Source organism: Exophiala viscosa, assembly GCF_022695815.1.
Source record: "Exophiala viscosa unplaced genomic scaffold EDD37scaffold_2, whole genome shotgun sequence".
Lineage (NCBI taxonomy): Eukaryota > Fungi > Ascomycota > Eurotiomycetes > Chaetothyriales > Herpotrichiellaceae > Exophiala > Exophiala viscosa.
The window spans coordinates 3,516,780-3,535,369 of NW_026944354.1; the positions used below are offsets into that span (position 1 = coordinate 3,516,780).

The 18,590-nt window shown below is 51.1% G+C and overlaps 12 protein-coding genes across 12 annotated transcripts; 6 read left to right on the plus strand and 6 right to left on the minus strand.

Moving 5' to 3' along the window:
* Window positions 1-368: 368 nt before the first annotated feature.
* On the minus strand, window positions 369-771 carry EDD37DRAFT_647576 (mitochondrial ATPase inhibitor, IATP-domain-containing protein; the record flags this gene model as incomplete). The annotated part of the gene is made up of 3 exons (XM_062817897.1): window positions 369-489; window positions 546-611; window positions 665-771. The coding sequence occupies 3 exons, from the start codon at window positions 769-771 to the stop codon at window positions 369-371; spliced, it is 294 nt and encodes a 97-aa protein (XP_062673804.1).
* A 190-nt stretch (window positions 772-961) lies between these two features.
* Window positions 962-2,565, plus strand: EDD37DRAFT_663536 (uncharacterized protein). Its single transcript, XM_062819190.1, has 2 exons — window positions 962-1,128; window positions 1,184-2,565. Exon 2 carries the CDS (start codon window positions 1,451-1,453, stop codon window positions 2,249-2,251), a length of 801 nt encoding a protein of 266 aa, XP_062673805.1. The 5' UTR covers window positions 962-1,128; window positions 1,184-1,450; the 3' UTR covers window positions 2,252-2,565.
* Window positions 2,566-3,440, minus strand: EDD37DRAFT_623702 (uncharacterized protein). Its single transcript, XM_062816122.1, has one exon. It carries the CDS (start codon window positions 3,320-3,322, stop codon window positions 2,801-2,803), a length of 522 nt encoding a protein of 173 aa, XP_062673806.1. The 5' UTR covers window positions 3,323-3,440; the 3' UTR covers window positions 2,566-2,800.
* Window positions 3,441-4,325: 885 nt separating this feature from the next.
* EDD37DRAFT_282195 (uncharacterized protein) lies at window positions 4,326-5,289 on the plus strand. The gene is made up of 2 exons (XM_062811075.1): window positions 4,326-4,363; window positions 4,415-5,289. Exon 2 carries the CDS (start codon window positions 4,475-4,477, stop codon window positions 5,006-5,008), a length of 534 nt encoding a protein of 177 aa, XP_062673807.1. The 5' UTR covers window positions 4,326-4,363; window positions 4,415-4,474; the 3' UTR covers window positions 5,009-5,289.
* A 281-nt stretch (window positions 5,290-5,570) lies between these two features.
* Window positions 5,571-6,578, minus strand: EDD37DRAFT_647579 (uncharacterized protein; the record flags this gene model as incomplete). The annotated part of the gene is made up of 1 exon (XM_062817898.1): window positions 5,571-6,578. One exon carries the CDS (start codon window positions 6,576-6,578, stop codon window positions 5,571-5,573), a length of 1,008 nt encoding a protein of 335 aa, XP_062673808.1.
* Window positions 6,579-7,362: 784 nt separating this feature from the next.
* On the minus strand, window positions 7,363-8,940 carry EDD37DRAFT_560279 (regulator of chromosome condensation 1/beta-lactamase-inhibitor protein II; the record flags this gene model as incomplete). The annotated part of the gene is made up of 1 exon (XM_062813839.1): window positions 7,363-8,940. One exon carries the CDS (start codon window positions 8,938-8,940, stop codon window positions 7,363-7,365), a length of 1,578 nt encoding a protein of 525 aa, XP_062673809.1.
* Window positions 8,941-9,419: 479 nt separating this feature from the next.
* EDD37DRAFT_623707 (cytidine deaminase-like protein) lies at window positions 9,420-10,408 on the minus strand. Its single transcript, XM_062816123.1, has one exon. The coding sequence runs from the start codon at window positions 10,372-10,374 to the stop codon at window positions 9,712-9,714; it is 663 nt and encodes a 220-aa protein (XP_062673810.1). The 5' UTR covers window positions 10,375-10,408; the 3' UTR covers window positions 9,420-9,711.
* Window positions 10,409-10,434: 26 nt separating this feature from the next.
* On the plus strand, window positions 10,435-11,430 carry EDD37DRAFT_286261 (uncharacterized protein). Its single transcript, XM_062811077.1, has one exon. It carries the CDS (start codon window positions 10,607-10,609, stop codon window positions 11,357-11,359), a length of 753 nt encoding a protein of 250 aa, XP_062673811.1. The 5' UTR covers window positions 10,435-10,606; the 3' UTR covers window positions 11,360-11,430.
* A 907-nt stretch (window positions 11,431-12,337) lies between these two features.
* On the plus strand, window positions 12,338-13,682 carry EDD37DRAFT_286279 (Alpha/Beta hydrolase protein). Its single transcript, XM_062811078.1, has one exon. The coding sequence runs from the start codon at window positions 12,708-12,710 to the stop codon at window positions 13,617-13,619; it is 912 nt and encodes a 303-aa protein (XP_062673812.1). The 5' UTR covers window positions 12,338-12,707; the 3' UTR covers window positions 13,620-13,682.
* EDD37DRAFT_286294 (uncharacterized protein) lies at window positions 13,655-14,061 on the minus strand. The gene has a single exon (XM_062811079.1). The coding sequence runs from the start codon at window positions 13,965-13,967 to the stop codon at window positions 13,746-13,748; it is 222 nt and encodes a 73-aa protein (XP_062673813.1). The 5' UTR covers window positions 13,968-14,061; the 3' UTR covers window positions 13,655-13,745.
* Window positions 14,062-14,736: 675 nt separating this feature from the next.
* Window positions 14,737-15,354, plus strand: EDD37DRAFT_606710 (RmlC-like cupin domain-containing protein; the record flags this gene model as incomplete). The annotated part of the gene is made up of 1 exon (XM_062814915.1): window positions 14,737-15,354. One exon carries the CDS (start codon window positions 14,737-14,739, stop codon window positions 15,352-15,354), a length of 618 nt encoding a protein of 205 aa, XP_062673814.1.
* Window positions 15,355-17,149: 1,795 nt separating this feature from the next.
* EDD37DRAFT_663544 (uncharacterized protein) lies at window positions 17,150-17,941 on the plus strand (the record flags this gene model as incomplete). Its single annotated transcript, XM_062819191.1, has 1 exon — window positions 17,150-17,941. The coding sequence occupies one exon, from the start codon at window positions 17,150-17,152 to the stop codon at window positions 17,939-17,941; it is 792 nt and encodes a 263-aa protein (XP_062673815.1).
* Between the last annotated feature and the right edge of the window lie 649 nt (window positions 17,942-18,590).

Here is an 18,590-nt window from a genome sequence, read left to right on the forward strand (position 1 = left end):
ATGAGACTGCAAACATCCAACGTGATCCAAGTCAATTGGTTCTATTAGTGCACATGTAGGTTGACTTGGTTCCTGGGTCTCTTGCCGCTGTTGAATGTTGGAGCTACCACGGCCACAAAAATCACCGAAATGAGCAGTAGGAAGGTCATGAAGCATCATCTCATTAGACTGCTGAGGCCGGACTTTTGACCATGCAGCGATATCATATTCCGATATCTTCACGCTCCTGGCGTGTGTTTCTAAAGTTCCCCCGAGATGGAGAATGTCACCAAATGCTGATTCTTCTTGCGTTGGACTCCATGATATCGTCCAAAACCATTCCCTGAACGCCCTGCTCAATAATCTAGTTACAACTTGGATTCGAAAAGTCATTGGGATGGAGCGGTCTCTTGCCGTACTTTGGCAGCCTTCTCCATCTCTTCGAGATGACTTTCGAATTGATCTAGTTGTTTTCTTTGGGCTTCTAGCCTTTCCCTCATCTTTTGAATGCTGCGATAGAGGTTAGTGTCCGGTGCCACTTAAACTGGGTTCAGCTGCTGACTTACTTCTCTACTTCGTGCTGCCTGACCCATACATTCTCCATTGCTTGTTCGCGGCGGATAAATGAGTCGCTAGCAGTTCAATTAGCATGCTCCCATGGATCAATTCGCTGGAGCTCACTTACCCTGCGGCAACACCACCTGATCTCATAGCTCCTGTATCGCCTTCGGCTCTGATTGGATGAGAGGTGACGAATGACTGGCAGAATGCTGGAGTGGTGATTCTGCTCATACAGGGTCTTAGGATTGTGGTCCTCAACATCTCGAAAGATTGATGTGATGGAGTGTTTTTGGTGGGAATGAGTTTTCTGAACTCTTCGTTGACTTGTTATTGTGTTTCTTGCTGGTTGGCTTGGAGTGAGTAGAAACCAAATGGTACATGGTTCCATTGGGATTTATATGGTAGAGCAGCAGCTCGAACTACAACACTTGTTGCCGTAACCGAGTGAAACAGTCGAGGTTGGTGGTATGACCAGGTTAGTCTCGCAGGATCGTGACAATGTCTGATTGGGCGTGGCTCATACGAGGGATTTCGGCTGGTTCGGCTAAGACTTAGGGGTTCGAGCCTTGCGCGTCCTGGCATTACCCGGTAAGACCGTCTAGAACAGGACCCCTGGATCCACAAGTTAACCCTGTCTGGCTAGACGTTCGGAATCTTACGATCAATGGTCTTAACGTCACTCCACACTTGCAGCAATCCATCAAAAGGGTCGGTCGGTGCCCACCGATCGTCATGCACAACTCCATAATGGACGCATCGTATGATGTTGCAACATGCCTATCTACCCGGTGACCTTGAATGAACTTTCTTGTCGGTGCTGGAAGATGCTGTCACGAGGGGAGCGCGACTTGTTGACCGTGACCGAAAGTGGTGGTAAACAAATAGATCTACTTCCGCTTCCCTTCTATCCATGAGATCCTGCCAAAGTAAAACACAACGAACAATCAAACCGCAAGAAACATCTACAACAAACTCTTCTGCCACACATATGAATATGGCATACTTTTACGGATACCCAGAACTCGACCCCTATCCAACCACACAAGTGGCGCATACATACCCAGAAAAGGGCCACCACCTGCACCACATCCCGATCCCATACCTGGTCAACAAGGCAACGAAAGTCTTTCACGACCATGATGCCGAAGTCCATATGCCGAAGGCAGATATCAGAGAAACGCCGAAGAACTTCTATCTCGAGATTGAACTGCCCGGCGTCAAGGACAAGAACGAGCTGCATCTGCGCTGGACGTCGACTCGGACTTTGCTCGTCACCAGTAAGACTCAAAGACCTGGCATTCCGGAGTCGGATCTGTTGGAGGGACCAGCTGAGACTGTAGAGGCAACGGAGTCACCGACTGCTCAAACGACTACTCCAGCCCCAGCCCCAGCTCCAGCTCCAACCCAGACGACTCCAGGGCCAGAAGCACAAACACCCCCTGTACAGACCAACGGCACAGCAGCGCCAGCTCCAGCGAAGGCCCATCTCACAGTCCATGAACGCCCAATAGGCGATCTGATGCGCGCCTTCAATTTCCCTGTCGATGTGGACCGCGACAATACTCACGCCAAACTCGATGCTGGGCTGTTGAAGGTTATCGTGCCAAAAATGGTGCATGGGAAGCCGGAGGACAGTCATGTGCAGGTTCCTGTACATGATGAAGCTGATGAGCCGGCTATCAACCCTGTGAGCAAGGGAGCCTGGCTCTGAGTGAGCTGGGGCTGATGTGGCGGAGCGGGCATGGGATGGGATGGGATGGACTTTGGTGTTGAATGAACGAGGACAAAGTGTATGGAGTTACGGTACTTGATGCTGTTGCAAATAAGTCCTGGAGTCCAGAGATACCCAATGATATGAGGAAAGGATCAGTGCAAGCATGTGTGATGGCTGATACGGCTACCTTGCGCGTGCTGATGTCAGAGAACTGTGTAGGAGGAGAAATATACGATGCGAACACTGTACGATTGTTTACTACATGAACACGAATCATCCAAGTCTGCATTGGCTACAATCTAGAGGACCGCTTTTCGAAATGTTGGCTCAAAACCATAGTATTTAACAAGTAGTGTAGACTGGAGAACTCCTTATATCCAGATATACATATACGTAGACACCATTGTCTGTGCCACGAATCATGTCCTGTACCCAAGCACCTCCCAAAATGAAGCAGGTGACTGATTATCGTCCTGCCGTGCCCTCTCAAGAAACCTCTCCAGTGTCATAGAAGCGTCAAGTCATCAAATCATGGTAGTGTTTCAATCAATAGGAAGCATAGAACGTCTCCTCAATGACATCCTCTTTCTCGTCGGACGACACCTGGTTCCGCTCAACCCACGTATGCTGGGCGACATTCTCAGTCTCGGGCCACCAATTCATAGGCGGGTGTGTCTCGGATGAGTGCCGTCTTTCTTGATGCTGGTGCTTGTGTTCGTGTTGGTGTTGGTGGGAATGAGGTACTGAGACTTCAATGAAGCTAGGTCTTCTCTCGACGACCTTTGCGGGCGTTGATTGAGGAGAAGTTTTCATGGCGGACTTGAGGGGTGTGGCTGCCGCAGTCGTCTTGGTTGTGGTTTGTTGGGGTGTGGTCGCAGCATGGGACTGTTTGGTCTGTTCTGGTTCCGGTTCTAGGGGCAGAAAGCCATTTTGGAATGCAGGTTGCTTGTAGAGGTATTCGCTTATGTCGGTGTCGTTGTAAAGTGAAACAAAAGCTCTGTCTTTGATATCCGAGGCTGTGGTTTGGGCCTGGTGGTGGGTTTGAGCTGGTGCTGTTTCGGAGATCATTGTCGATATGGCTTGATCGGGGTGATGTCCGTTACAAGTCAATGTGTTATAATGGCTGGAAGTACGTTTAGATCGTGAGATGTATTTGCTCGTGATGTCTTGCAGATGAACAATTCAATAGCTAGCTAAGCCTACCAGAATCCGACAAACCTTTTATATTCAAGATCATCGATAATACTTCGCCGACCATTACCTGTCAAACATCCTCTCGTTTCCGTTATCGTAGAACGAGGCATAATGCTCAGCTCACCCGCAATGATTGCCAAATGTCAGGATACGATGGTAAGTGGTATGATGGGAACAGACGATGTAGATTCCAAGAGGTTGAATGCCACGTTGCGGTCTGGTGATGCGAAACACACCATAACAGAATAGTGGAGAAGTCGAGGGGCTTTTGCTGTAATAACGGTATCGGTTCGTACCATATCACCCGACGTCTTTCATATTCCGCTCATCACTCCATCCAGACTCTATCAATCTTCCATTCCTCGTTGTTGTCGTACCCTTCCAGCCACTCTCCCTCCCTTGACTGATTTTCCTACAGGGATCCCTCCCCGAATTGTCAATGTTTACCCCAGGTTTGCCTTGAAGCTTGAATTTGTGTTACACATCATAACTCCTGTTTGGCACAAGCCGGAACCCCGGAGCGCACGTCAACCCTTGTCGCCATCATCTGATGCTCTCAAGAGTAGCCTATTGCTGCCAAAATACTCTCGAAGGCCCACAGCAAACCTCGGACTCCAGTCCTAGACGACGATCACCATCCGCCTGCTTTCGGCGGAAACGGCGTGTCTCAGTCTTGCTTTCGCCGAAACGAGGGGTTTCCATTGGCACAACGAATGCATATGTTGTTGTGTTTCCTTTCGAGGCCAATGGACTACTCACTTACAGCGGGACCGCCTAAGACGGCCCACTGCGTGCTCGATGTTATTGCCAATGATGTTCCGAAACATCCTGCTTTCGTGACTGTTCCATCCCGTGACCGTCCACGGTGCCGAATGGAAAGGACTCAACCGCAGCCACACACTGTTGAAGAGTGATGTATAAATAATCCCTCTTCCATACCTTCCCCATCTTCTCATCACAGTGAAGCATATTGCACAATCAATCCAACAACACCATTACTACTCCAGTTTACAAACAACAATCAATATGGTTGCCATACCAATTCTTGTAAGCACACCAGGCTTACATACAGCCCCTGCTCAAGAGGCTCACGAGTTTCCCTTCCTAGGAGGGGCAAATTCATGCCCGGCAACGTCCTATTATACGATGGTCTCTCATGCTACACAAACCGACTCAGAAGATGAGAGCCCAGAGACTCTAGTACCAGTCAATTCTCGGACAGAGTCACCTACACGCAAAAGAAACCACTTTAGCGAATGGACTCAGAAGATACACAACCGCCTTGCGAGTCCAGAAGGACAGAGAGCGCCAGTAGCTACGGAATCATCTGGTAGCTCACACCTAGCCCCCCCAGCTTCACCAGGGTCTCTTGGTCGTCCCTCGACACCAGCGGCGGATCTATATGAAGGACAATCAGACGAAGCTTTCGGAATGACCTTTGAACACCCTCAACATCCTCATTTTCACAAGGGACAGAAACCAGTTGCCAGCGCACATAACTACGAGGATCACAAACACCGGATGCTTATGGATTGGGTGGAAAGACGCAACTCATGTTGAAGCATGACAATGCTCATTTGAAAGTGACCACATTGGCGTCCTCGGTGAACCGGCGTTTGGAGCTCGACGCTCGAAGTTGGACGACGACTTAATCGATGACTTACCAGTGTCCACAGCAAAATGCAAGACACTCGGAAGCGAAAATCATTTGAGCCGCGTTCGATTCACACCATGTATCATACGACTATTCGGCATAAGTTGCCGGGGAGATTTATGTCAAATGTTTGAATGGGACTACGAGGAGCATGTATACCAAATTGTATAGCGCAGCGTCATACCGTATGCCAGGTGAGAGGGCGACCGACGAATATGATCGGAAGGAAAATGTCCTCTGCATCGCCACTGGCATCACGAAGTCGAGACCCTCGCTGCATATGAGATCTACTCAACGTGGACTGGGATTGCAATCCCCGTCGAAGTATGTACTGGGAGATAGCAGATAATGAATTATGAATACAAACTGTTCAACTACTCATTCACTCGTACGCACTCTCGCCAGATTTCCACCCAACACAGCCCTTCTCATTAGGATCCAGATGTCTTGCCAATCTCATTTACCGATCTAGAAGATAGCCACTCCATTCACAGGACTGGCGACTCCACCAGGGACATAACAGGGAATACTCGCGACGAAGAAACTCCAGCGTTTCTGCCTCGCACACTCGACACTCAACTTTTCGAGGTCGAGCAATTCACCAATGTTGCAACCCCAGCCCGCGAGCAGTACCTCATGCATACTCCAATCATGCGGACTCGGCCACCGTTCAAAGCTAGGATGATCAGCCGCCACCGCGGAGAAGTTATCCCAGATCCATTTCAGCACCTCATCAGACTGCTCGACGCCGCCTAGACCAGGCGGGCTCATGTTCGTCAGACGATCCAGCTCCGACACATTATTCTCCAGCATATCGTAGTAGGACTTGAAGAACCCAGATCTGACAATGAGGATGTCGCCGAATTTGGGAGTCGTCCCTTGCCATTTCAAGACTTCAAGAATCCATTCGAATTTTATCGTGGATGTTTCGAAGCTCTTGAACGATCCCGCGACGATATCTTTGCCGGGCCCTTCGTCGATCCACCGCCTGAAGTCGACGAGGATGCCACGGCCCATGACACCCCCATTCTCCACGGATTTATGAATGCCCAGGATATTGGGGTTGGTCTTGCCTTTCTCGCTCGTGCCAGCGATATCTTCGACGGTCGTCCCGTTGTAGAAACGTCCTGCTTTCTGGTACCCAAAATGGCGCAGGCCGTCCCACTGTGTTGAACTCTGCGTGTTGAAGGCCCATGTGTCGTCGTGCACTATGCGCGGCTTCTTCTGGTATACGTCCTTTGCGAAGACTTGACGGCCGAAGAGTGGTTTGCCGCCCTGGAAGTCCAGCGCTGCGTCGAGCGGGATGCGTACGCCGGTCTTGATTTCACTGGCGGCGGCGGCGACGATCTCGGGGGTTTGGCGGTTGAGGAAGCCTAGTTCGTCGGAGGGGCCGTAGGCGCCCCAGGCGTTGAGGCGCGCTGCTTCATGGTCTTTGGAGAGAGGCAGGGAGGAGAAGGCGACGGGTGGTCCGGACATTCTGGCTTGCTGAGCGTAGCGAAGCAGTTATAACTTTCACTTTGCAGGGGGAAACCTCGTAGCTAGCAACGGAAAGAGGTGATACTCTGTGGCTATGTAAGCGACGGCTTACCTTGGTAGTCCATTCATCGGCGATAGTTCTTTCTTATGTCGGTTCAGTGTTTGTAGACGTCGGCCTGTCGGCTTGTCGGAAGATGCACTGAGGGGCATAGGCCTTGATAGTAGTACTGTAAAACAGGTGGTGGTGAGGGGAGGTTGAGCCTGAGGGGATGTACGGAGTACGTAGCGCGTGTACTCGCGCCGATGACGGAAAGTGACCGTGGAGAAACCGTCGGCCATGGACGGTTCAAAAGCCGAGGTATTGATTGATTCTATTCACGATACTCAGGAAATGCATCTTCTATGCAGGTCAAGTACCTTGTAAATAAACTATGTACGGATCTCATTCTAGGCGCTTTTCCCATTCCCAAGTAATAACAAGAATGGCGGCAAACCAGCCTTCCCAGCCTGCTCGCGCACTATAAGTTGCCTTCCTGATACAAGGCAGTAACCCTCCCCTGAAAAGATACCCTCCCTAATCTCATCATGCCCTGCTCAAGCAATGTTGTTGTACGATACATAGTGCTGTGGTGAGGCAAAACAATCAGAAAGCTCCCTCTGTAAAAAGCAATAAACCGCAGACTTTTCTCTGAATGCTGTGTCAATCTTTTATTTCCAATCAAGTAATGCTTCGCTCTGCCATGCCTCTTTGAATCAAACAAAAGCCAGTCGATTCCACGACGCCTCAAGCGTGTCCATTAACACCATTCGTCACTGGAGCAGGCAAGCCAGCAATGACGCTGAATTGACCCCCCGCTCCAGCCCAAACCAATTTCTTGTCTCGCACGGCGGTGTTGTCGATCAATGTAGCAACCTCCACGTCGTCGTCGGTTCCCAGGCCAGTTTGGAAGGTTGTGCTGAATCCCCAGGAGTATGCTTTACCATTTTTGTCAATGGCAATGCAGTGGTCTGAACCGGCCGCAGCGTAAACGGCGTGGATGTCAGGAATCTGAGTTGGAACGGTCAAGATGCGAGGATGTCCAGCTGAGTCGCGAACGACTTCATCTTGAGGAAGGTCTGACACCTTGATGCCCAACTGATTACCATCAAGTCGTCCCCACACAAGAAGCTCGCCCTTGTCAGTGACTGCAACAGTGTGATGAGCACCACTCTGGATGCATGTGACTTTGCCTTTCCCATGTAGGCTCTCAATCACGATGGGATGGTGGACATCCGACCCTTTGCTCGCGCCACTCTCGTCAAACTCCTTGGGAATGCCAGTCTGGCCGAAATTGTTCAATCCCCAAGAGTAGACATCGCCATTCTCCCGGATTGCAAACGAATTGTATGCTCCAGCACCAAGCCCAATGATCCCCTTGGGAAGCCCGATGTGTGTCGGAACCAAACTGTTCGCCGCTCTTCTCTCTAAGATCCTTCGACCCAATTGGTTTTGCTGTCCCGAGCCCCAGCCGTACACCGTACCGTTACTCTGCAGAGCAAGGACGTGATTGGCGCCGGCCGCAAGTTGGGTAATCTTCGAGAGTCCCTTGATCTGCTTTGGTCGAAGCTGAACCAGTGTGGTTGGGTCAAAGCCAAAGATGCCTTCGTTCGACCGGAACGTGCCCCAGCCATATACATCACCCTCGCTGGTAAGTGCAAATGTGGCACTGTCAGTACAAGCGAGCTGAGTGAATACAATACCTTCTGGAAAGTCTGATAGATCCACCTCACCAGGGGTGGACTCTTTCGGGTTGATTGCAGTTTCCGAGCCACTGTCTGAGTCACTGTCATCCGCATCTTCATTGGCGTCCATGTCTCGAAGGCCACCGTCCCATGTAGTATCTCGTCCCAGTGCTCCCTGGTCGTTGACGCCCCATGTATAAATCTTGCTGTCGTGGGTAAGAGCTGCAGTGTGCATTCCACCCACGGAGACAGCTACCACGCCAACAGTATCCGGATCCAGGTTGGGGTTATAACGAGGTCTCTTGACTTCGACCTGGCCTTTGGCGCTTCCAAGACCGAGTTCGCCTGACGATCCTTCTCCAAACACGTAAACGTTGAGCTTCTCGGTGGGAGCATGATTGATTTCTGCTTTGGCTTTGGTCTTCTTTGCTGTTGTGGTCTTTGGTGCAGCCGTCTTTCGCTTCGGAGGTTCTGCAGGCGATGCGAGCAAATCTGCTCTCACTCTCTTGACACCGTTGGTTTGAGGCTTCTCCTCGGCCTCATCTTCGGCCTTGCGTTTCTTGGAAGCAGCTGATGTTTTTGCGGCATTTTTGGGGGATGTTTTTGTAGCTCCATCTGTCTGTTTGGCTGCGGCTGTCATTTGCGGTTTCGGACCCTTTGCATCTTTGGCAGCTTTTGTCGACTTCGCTGGTGCAATGGACTTGCGGGTACGAGCAGTCGACATGATGGAGATATCGTCAAAGACGCGACTGAGGACTCGGGGAATGTATCGGGGAGAGGATGGACGCGACACAAACGGAGGAGACAATGGAGGATGTTGATGTTGTGGGTGCGAATGAATCGTGATCGTATATAGTGAGCTTGGTAGCAAAGAGCAGTGATTCACAAGCAGCGTGACGAAAGTATGAGCAGAATTGCCTTTGCCTTTATTTAAGAAATGGTGAGGCGAGGCAGTTGGAGACGCAGTCAAAAAAAGTTGTTATGGTGATTGGACTCGACAAAGGGAACGTGCACGTCACACGTAGGCATCCAGGGGGTGACTAAGCGCCGGTCGACTGCTTCTCCTGCCTACCAGGTAGATCCAATATTTACATCTACTTTATGTTGATAGCAAAGATGTGGACTGGCTGGAGGATTGTGAATTGATTCAATTCCTTTTCCAGGTGCACCAATCTCTTTTATTAGGTTATGCTAGACTGTTTGGCACAGGTTCCACCTCAGGTCTCCCGCCTCGATCACTTCCTCAGGACAGGTTTGGGCATGCAGTACCGTGAGTCTATCGCTTGCTCCTTGTTTGCTGAGAATATGCAGCAGACGGAGGAGTTTGTCCATGTTGCGGTTCCATTGACTTCAACGATGGCTCCCGACTGCGCAGACAGAATCGTGACACTGGTCATTGTCAAACCGTCGTTCAGACCACCGGCTTCAATTCACGATTGCCCTTTGCTCGTGGATTTGGTGCATTTTCGTTCTCTTGAATGTAGAATCTCCGCAGCAACATGATGGCCTGCTTTCTGAAGATCCCTCCGTAGCTTGGATATCCTTCCTCGAGACCCTTGTCAGAGTGCACCGCAAGAACACTTCCATTCCCTCCGAATCGGTCATTTCCACATCCGAAATAGACACAGCGAATGCCGTATTGCCTCAAGGCAGAAGCACACATGATGCAGGGTTCGACGGTGACATAGAGATCGGTTTCCTTCATCTTGCTGACTGGGAACTTGGAGAGAAACTCGGAGATGGCAAGGAACTCAGCATGGCGAGTACCATTGAGTGATCGATTGGTATCGTTCATGCCTCTGGCGACCACTTCTTTGCTGTAGACAAGGACACAGGCGACCGGAGTTTCTCCTCCCGCGAGAGCTTCTTCCGCGACATTGATCGCTTGACGCATGAAGGCTTGGTGAGTTTCGAGGTCCTTGAGAACTTCAGGATGAAGTTTGTCTTTGTCATTTGCTGGATCTGATGTACTTCCCATGTCGTCGTCTGAATCTAGTGAGAATGGAAAGTCTTTGACGTCTTTGTCATTGAGTACGAAGGAGGAATCTCCAGGAGAATCCTGAAGAGACGCCATGTTGACTACATGTTGACTATATTGGCAGGAGCAGAGAAAAGCTGTAAAGGAAGGCGCGAACAGAAATTGTTTGTACCTCACCAACGCTCACCACCTCGGTTGACCTTCCCAGTGCATCAAACGCTGTCCTTAGGTCGTCGATATCGTTCTCCAACTGGAACTACTGTACTCCGTAAATGCCCTCCCTTTCCATACTTCTTTGACCAGTATTACTGGACATCATACATTCAAGATGGTTGTCGCCGGGCTTCGCAGCCTACTGCTGCTTCTGCTCTACAGCTTGACGGCTCTTGCTGCAAGTACCACCGGCACCACCAGTGACGCATCCAAGTTACCCAGATCAGTCACTCTCTCGTACGAGTTGATCGGATCCTCTTCGATCTCACCGTTGGTGACAGTCTTCTACGATCCCAAGACCCTGAAGCATGCTTTGTCCGAGTGGTCACCTCCAACATTAGATTCTCCGGAGTCCACGAGTCCTGAGCCCACCTCTTCTCGACTGCTCCGAATCCTCCTCCCTAATGGCAGCTCCACTATCACGACACTCGACACGTTCAGCGAAGATGTCCATCAGAAGATTGATCTCTGGATCTCTCCAGAGGACGGCTCGGTATTCTCGGCTTCTGTGTCAAGCTTATCTCCTCCACCCTTGTCACCAGAAGAAGAGCGTTATAGGAAGAAGGTCGAAAGAGCTAAGGCGAAAGGGAAACCCATACCAGCAAGGCCTCCAGTCCCAAACACGAAGAAGGCCCGAGAGGAAGCTGCAAAACAACTTGCGCTATATGAACCTATCAAGGTCAACCTCATCACTTCCGCACCTGGTCCTGCGCCGTCCTTGAATACTCGGAAACCGCCTCCCGTGGACGCCGAAGGAAGGGAGCTTGCACAAGAGGAGCAGCCGGAAAAGAGCTTCTTTCAGAAATACTGGTGGGTCTTCTTGATCGGTCTCATGCTCATAATGACCGCTGGTGGAGGAGAGAAATAAGCTGCAGGCAACAGCAGACACCATTAGGAAGGCTTCCGAAGACATCATGTACCGAATGGCTACCAAGCTCATTTGCTACCATATGGCCATCCATGCTATCGAGCATCCACTACGTCACGGACTTCGGGAAGTGCATCAGGATCAACGCGTTGTCCATCCAATGTCCTCTTCAATCCCCTTGCCTTTGTGTATGCTCATCTGGGACTGCCTGTATGGTTCCCAGATTCTCAGAAACTGCGTGTCGGACCCGCAGACCTTCCGCAAAACCGGCTCGAGGCGATTAAGCCGAGTGAGTGGCCAGATTTCCTCCATCATTGTTGACAGCAACGCCGATATGTCTACATCGTGTACCCAAACACTCGATGTCAAGGCGCGAACAAGAACGGTCAGCATGTACACAAACCACTCGCGCTGCGCAAGAGATTCAAAAGTATCTTTGAGACCTTAAGATCCTTCGACTTTGCACGACGACCATACGCTCATACGGACCAATAGATTTGCCAACAGGTGTTAAGTGCAGGACTTCGAAGAGTATTCCGGTGCATAGCAAGAAATCGGTGGTCGTGAGATGTGGGCTTGCTAGCAGAAAGGTGATTCGTTCCAAGCATTGCTGATGCGCGGTATCTTTCTGGTGACAGTGCGTGTGTGATACCTGAGGTCGATCGACGTTGTCTCCTGCCACTATGCTGGAGATCAATTGGACGACTGGGCCGCTGAGGAGCTTCTCCCTGATCAGCTGTGTAATACTGGGCGGTGCACAATCTGCGGCAAGAATCGACGCCACAATCTTTCCTCGGGCGGCGTCTGGGGCGGCGGAGGGCAATCGGTCGGGTCACCCACCTTTTCGAAGTCTTGTGGTTTGTAGATAGAGGTCAAGTCGGTTTGATCGCCGGCTTATCAAGATCCAACTCATCGTATCCCAGAAGCAAGATTTCTCCGTGTACGCTAGCCACCGTACTCTTCAGCACTATCAAGCGAGCTTTGTCCATGCAAGTCTTTGACAACAGCTTTCGTTTCGGGTCGTCGACAAAAGGACTATTCCCAAATAGTTGCCGCCTTTAGGACAACTACATTGTATGAAACACCTTCGATGCTGCTTTATCAGCGACCCCCTGTCCGCGTTCAGCCTGATGTGCGGGGAAGTCGACGACCACGACCGTAATTTTAGGCACCCTATTTCCCATCAAGGTTCATGTCTTGATACTAGTGCCGGTGGAGTCACAGTCGTACCACACAATCTGATACTAACAGGTATTGCCGGTCAGCCTTACCCTTCGTGTGCTGGTCAATAGTATCAAGCGCCAGCTGCCCCTTTGATCTGCCTTCGTTTGGCAATTGTGTCGCGAGCATGGCGGAAGGAACGCTTACTCTCCCGGATGGCCGTACCATAGCATGGATGGATTACAATGACTCCCTGGAAGACACCAAGCAACCAGCCATGTTCTACTTTCATGGGTTTCCAGGCTCTCGTTTGGAAGGCAACCTCCTCGCCCCAACCGCAAAAGCACACTGCACGCGCGTCATCTCAATGGACCGGCCAGGCATGGGTCTATCAACATTCCAACCCGACCGGACACTGCTTGACTGGCCGAAAGACGTGCTAGCTGTGGCCGACCATCTGCGCATCCAGAAATTCTACGTGCTAGGCTGTTCAGGCGGTTCACCTTATGCATTTGCTTGCATCCATACAATCCCACGCGACCGACTACTCGGCGCTGCTGTCGTTGCGGGCTTGTACCCGGCAGGCCTCGGCACAGCGGGTATGACCATGGGAAATCGCGTGTTGCTGTGGACAGCGTCTTCTGAGTGGATCGGAGGCTGGACAGGGCCGTTGATGGACATGATGATTGGACGAGTAGCTCGCGACTACGATCATCCGGAACGTCTGAAGGAGTGGTTTGTTAAAGAGATGAAGAGCAAGCCCGCGCCTGATGCGGCGTGCGTGGAAGATGAATCGGTGACGGATAAGATCGTGGAGGCTACAAGGGAGAGTTTCCGGCAAGGTGGAGAGGGCGTGGCATTGGATATCAAGTTGATTGCGAAAGATTGGGGTTTCGAGCTGCAGGACCTTAAGACTGATGGGCTGGGGATGTATCTCTGGCACGGCGGGCAAGATGTCAATGTGCCGCTGCAGATGGCGAAGAAGGCTGCGAGGTTGATGGGTGGAGTGGAGTTGAAAGTGCTGGAGCATGAGGCTCACCTTAGCGCGTCATTGAAGCATCAAGATGAAATATTGATGGCACTGTTGGGGAAGAATTGAAGGTATCCGCAGTCTTCGGCGTTCGAAGGAAGATCATAGAATGGGCATGCATAGGTTGATATTCACCTCGGTTTCTGACTGGTTGAAACGTGCCTCGTGATGGCCGACTCGAACTTTCAGTGTCGGTTAGATCTTCTTGACTTGAGATTGACGTCGGTTTCGCCAGACAAAGCAGCACAATGCGTTGGTATCGTACGTAAGAGCTTCGCGAACATCGTCGTGAAGGGGGAGTCGTGGTCTAGATTTTATTTGAACGGGCAGAATAGTTAACGAGATCAAGCAGCATCGCAAAAACAAGCGAGAGAAAAGAGCAGGCGATGTCGGAGAGAAGAGGAAGCATGAAGGCATGATCCCAATTTTGACTTTGGATCTATTTTTACGTACGTACCCTTGTTGGTGCCAACCCTCGTTATTGGGGTCGCTAAAGCCTGCCCAAAGGATCCGGAGCCTGACAACCGGAAAGCCCTATACCGTGGCTTAGGGCTTTGCCACGGTTACTTGGACGCCGCAAGACAGTCGCTAAACTAGATGGGATGACTAGTGCGCATGAATTACTGTAGACCACGCGAGAGGTATCATACGCTCGGCGACCTTCCACTACGGACGTATGTGGAAAGGTCGAGTTGCCAGTCCTGCCGTGCCAGGTCTATGGGGAATCAGCAAGATTTTCTCAGACGATTCAAACGATAGTCTGTACTGAGTCTCTTGAGTGTCCGAATTATCTGGACAAGTGCAATGTAGGTAGCCTCCGTCCGACCTCCGACCACATTTTTGCTACGGCGCACAGTCACCGCCACGTACGATCGCCAACAGCCGAGTGGGGTGGGACAAAATTCGAGGTACACCAGCACCGGGGACGAGTTGGGTTTGATAGCGGCTCACCACGACCGAGCGTGTATCGGCCCCGTAACCCAAGCGGCAGTCGGTAGGTGTTCAATCAGTCCAGTCTATTTCCTGTCCAAGAAGACAGGCTAGAGGGCGCAAACGCAATCACTATGAGCAGATTCAAGATTCCATGATTTAGTACTTCACAAGCGATCAGACAACGTCTCCCTGATCAGCAAAATAAAGCGAAGTAGAGCCACCACCTTCAGGGCCGTTCAGGACAAGCGGAGAAATGTGTTCAGGTGATGTTTTCCGAATGGGGTCCGGTACCTACAGGATCACTCAACATCCCAAGGACAATTCCGAGCATCGCCTCCGAGCTGAGGTCACACTGATACCCTCGTCTACAAGTCTGCCAAATCACTGTCACCCAGCGTGCGAGGAGACCTGGGAAGTCAAGAAAGGCAAGCTGCATGTGACCTTTGAGGAGCGAGAGATCACTATCGGTGAAGGGGAGTCATACACAGTGCCCAGGGGCGTCGGTCATGTTGTCCGCAATCCAACAAACGATACTGTTGAATTTACCTGGACCTCCGCGCCGGCCCTGGGGCTTGACGAATTGGTCGAGAAGACGTCCGCGCTTGGCCGTGGGGCAGCCGGCTTCAACGCCATCTTCTACCTTGAGGAGTACCTCCTCGATAGCTTGGCCCGGAAGACCACCTCGGCACGAGACGCTCTGAGCCAGGTCGGCGAGACAATAGACATGGCTGGTGGCTTGGCTGCACTGTCGGCCGCGGCCCGTGTGCTTGCAGAGCACAAGACTGTGATGGCAGGCATGGCTCCTGTGGCTGTTCGCGAACAGCTCCTGGACATGCTAGCTTCACTCCCTGTTGATCAAAGCAAAACCTGAGGAGGTATTGGAAGCATAGGGTCAATCATTCTTGAGACACGGTCACCTTGCACACGGGTTCTGTCAACTAGAGTTTAGTAGGTGTGCAATAAACCATAAAACGGTGGCCTATTGCTGTACATAGTTGAGGATCCTTTCCTTAGCTGCAAGGTGAACATCGGGCGGCTGTAACGTTATTTTGATGAGTGCGGATAGTCAATTCACCTAATTCTTGGGCTGTCAATGAACATATGGGGATGGGAGATGGAAGATAACAATGAAAGGCTAAGCCTACCGAAGTTATGTACTTGGAGCCTCCTTGGATATCTGTTCCGGGAGGCTTTCCAGTGCACGAGACACAGTTAATTGATGCGAATGTGGCTTAGGTGGGATTGGGAATCATTTTGATCGCAACTGCTGCCCCCAAATCCGCCATTTCACAGCCTCGCTGGTCTCCGTAATGTTGCTTAAATTGGGGTTCCCACAAGACTGATCTCTGGAGTTCAAGCGGAGCCACGTTTTCTTTCCTATCACCCGTAGTCGAACTGTCAGCAATCGTCTCAACTTAGGCCGTTCACCGGTCGGCCCCAGTGTTGTTGACAAGACCTTTCAGTGGATGTCCCGTCAGCACTAAACCTCATAGAACGACTCAAGGCTCTAAAAGGAATTCACTTGGATCCACGGTTATCATTTCATCTCGACTCATGTCAGCCTTTTTCGGATATTCCTTTCTTGATTTCGGGCTTGTCCCAAGTCCTTTGAGTCTGTCAGTCACTCTGCGTCTGGCATGGCATCTTTCATCTGGGCTGATCCCATCCTGTATGAGTCGGGAACACCTTATCGACCTGGATTTTTGAACACGGGATAGGTCAAGGTAGGTCCCTGGTGAATGCATACCAAGAACCATCACCACTGGTGTTCTAAGGATAAGTCAGTCGATACCAAGCATTCCCCCGGTCGTTGACACGCGTGCGATTGGCACCCGATATAGTTTTGGCAAGTGCTAACTTATCTCTCCAAATTCATGTGGCGCGCCTTACGCACTTAAAAAGTCCTGTGCTCTTTGCTCGTTCATCGCCATTGCTTTCGGAAAGTGCTGTCTTTCTACGGCGTACTCCCATGAGAACTTCGCCTAGCTCTTGCTGGTGCTGCGGGGGCCATACTACGATAGTTATGGCATATTCTGTTATCGGACACCAGGTTCACGGCCGTAGCGGCTACGTGAACAATGTCCTGCCACAAGGGAGAGCATGATCAAGGTGTTGACCCTCGTATGGCTTGATAAGTGTAACCTGCGTCTATCCCAGCTTCTCCTATACGAGATTTGTCCGTTGCGCCCGACAATACTCACTCTGACTATTCATACTCTTCCTCCGTTACGCCGATCGAAGACCTGGGAGAAGGCGTTCCCGAAGGATTCTTGCCTTCCTTGCCCCTGCCCTTGCCCTCCTACTGTCCGCTTTTCTTGGGATCGTCACTATTATTCAGCTGCCCAGATCTGCCCAGCAGGGCCTGACGGAGCCTAAACAGTTGCTTTGTTTGGGTCTGGGTCCATTCTTACTTCGGTATAAGAGGCTGCATTCCCAATTCCCCGCTATCGATCTTACGCATACGGTACCCGACTACCACTGCACGAAATATTAACAGGCCACACTTTGCCACTTTCGTTTTGCGGTCACCTTTACCGTTGGAACTCTAAAGAAAGGACAGAAAGAAACGCAGTGGCATCTCGTCGCCCATTTAATCGTTGACGTTCCTTGGTGGGATGAATTACTTCTCAGCAAGCGAGAACAAATACAACTCCAGAGTAGCCAGAATGCAGTACACACCTCTCTACGTGGCCCTCGGCCTATTGATGCTCGACGGCGTCATTGAAGTCGGCATGGTGGGATCGATGGTTGGATTCTTGCACGCTCGCGCCGGCAAGTTCTTCACCGTCAACGCGTCGACCGGTACCTTCGACTTACACGGCAAACCCGTGGGTCTGCTCGTCAACCAAGGACACACCAGCAACGGTGCTGCCGGCACCGCGGTGGTTCTCGTGGGCATCATCGGGCTGCTGGTCATTTGGTATGAGAAGAGAAGGGCGAGACAGGTACGAGTTCCCCTACACAAGCACACCACCTCCCCTCCTCCCCTACGAGACACAAGTGCTAATGGAGCGCAGACACAAATGACAGGCCACTCCAAAGTCTTCCTCTTCTGGGTCGTCATGACATTCGTTTCCGCAGGCTTGACGCTTTCGGCAATAGTCTACACGTTCGTCGTGACCGCACAGACAAACAACCAAAGCATCAATCTCAGCGTGGCCGAAGCAAACCCAGAGCCAAAAATGTATCCGTTGGACCAGTGGACGCCGGAGAATTGGTTCATCGCCGTGCTAAAGCTGCCGTTGGAGCATGAGTCGGACCGCAGCACGATCCGATATCATCTGGACTTGATGCGAGGGTGGCGGTGGAATTTGATTCCATTGTTCATTCTGGGCTTGGCCGCGTCGATGACTGCTCTATGGGAGTTGATCGGAGGCCGCAGGTGGATGGAGGGTGAGAGTAGAGAGAAGTTGAGGAATAGGGGTTCAAAAGAGAGGATTGGAGAGCCATATCCGTGAGATACCAAAAGGCGCTGAGGGCATCCAATACTTTGTGTCAACGGAAAGGGGCGATTTGCATTCTGGAAAAAAGAGTATGTGGTACAGTATCTCTCTTTCATTGAGCGAGCGCGGGCACGGGGAGCGTTTCAAAAATGGGTGTTGTTTATCTACGTGGTATTGTGGCCAATACCTTGGACTCTTAGTAGTAATGGCTAGTTCAGTATTAGATAGTGTAATATTGTCGGTTGACCCATATGGGCTCCTGCGATACGATATGTCAAGACACAGACGAGGACGACGGATGTGGTTGTACAAGACCAGCTGGTCAATTCTCTCCTTCGGTCATGGCGATGGGCATGAAGGCTGTGGCTGACAACGGCGGACATTACTGCAGGGATCGGATCTCGACAGCGCACAATTCAAAATAGCACACAGAAGCATGATGCTGAGATGGTCTTTATTCGAATCCCATTCCAGTGGAATCTGCCAAACTCAATGCTTGTAAAATGCAATACAAACTCGCTCAGTTACCCCATCGCAATGCAGTCTTTTGCCGACTCTAATCCGTTGTTCATAAACTCCTGCCCAGTCTACAACTATAGGTCTGTGGCACCCTCTCAACTCATCGATCGTACTCCTTCTCTTAAAGTTATCACTCAATCCCTCG

Bases quoted from the DNA above. Each gene is read 5' to 3' on its own strand.
- EDD37DRAFT_623707 (XM_062816123.1), bottom strand. From the start codon at position 10,374: ATGGCGTCTCTTCAGGATTCTCCTGGAGATTCCTCCTTCGTACTCAAT.
- EDD37DRAFT_286279 (XM_062811078.1), top strand. From the start codon at position 12,708: ATGGCGGAAGGAACGCTTACTCTCCCGGATGGCCGTACCATAGCATGG.
- EDD37DRAFT_282195 (XM_062811075.1), top strand. From the start codon at position 4,475: ATGGTTGCCATACCAATTCTTGTAAGCACACCAGGCTTACATACAGCC.
- EDD37DRAFT_286261 (XM_062811077.1), top strand. From the start codon at position 10,607: ATGGTTGTCGCCGGGCTTCGCAGCCTACTGCTGCTTCTGCTCTACAGC.
- EDD37DRAFT_286294 (XM_062811079.1), bottom strand. From the start codon at position 13,967: ATGCCTTCATGCTTCCTCTTCTCTCCGACATCGCCTGCTCTTTTCTCT.
- EDD37DRAFT_663536 (XM_062819190.1), top strand. From the start codon at position 1,451: ATGAGATCCTGCCAAAGTAAAACACAACGAACAATCAAACCGCAAGAA.
- EDD37DRAFT_623702 (XM_062816122.1), bottom strand. From the start codon at position 3,322: ATGATCTCCGAAACAGCACCAGCTCAAACCCACCACCAGGCCCAAACC.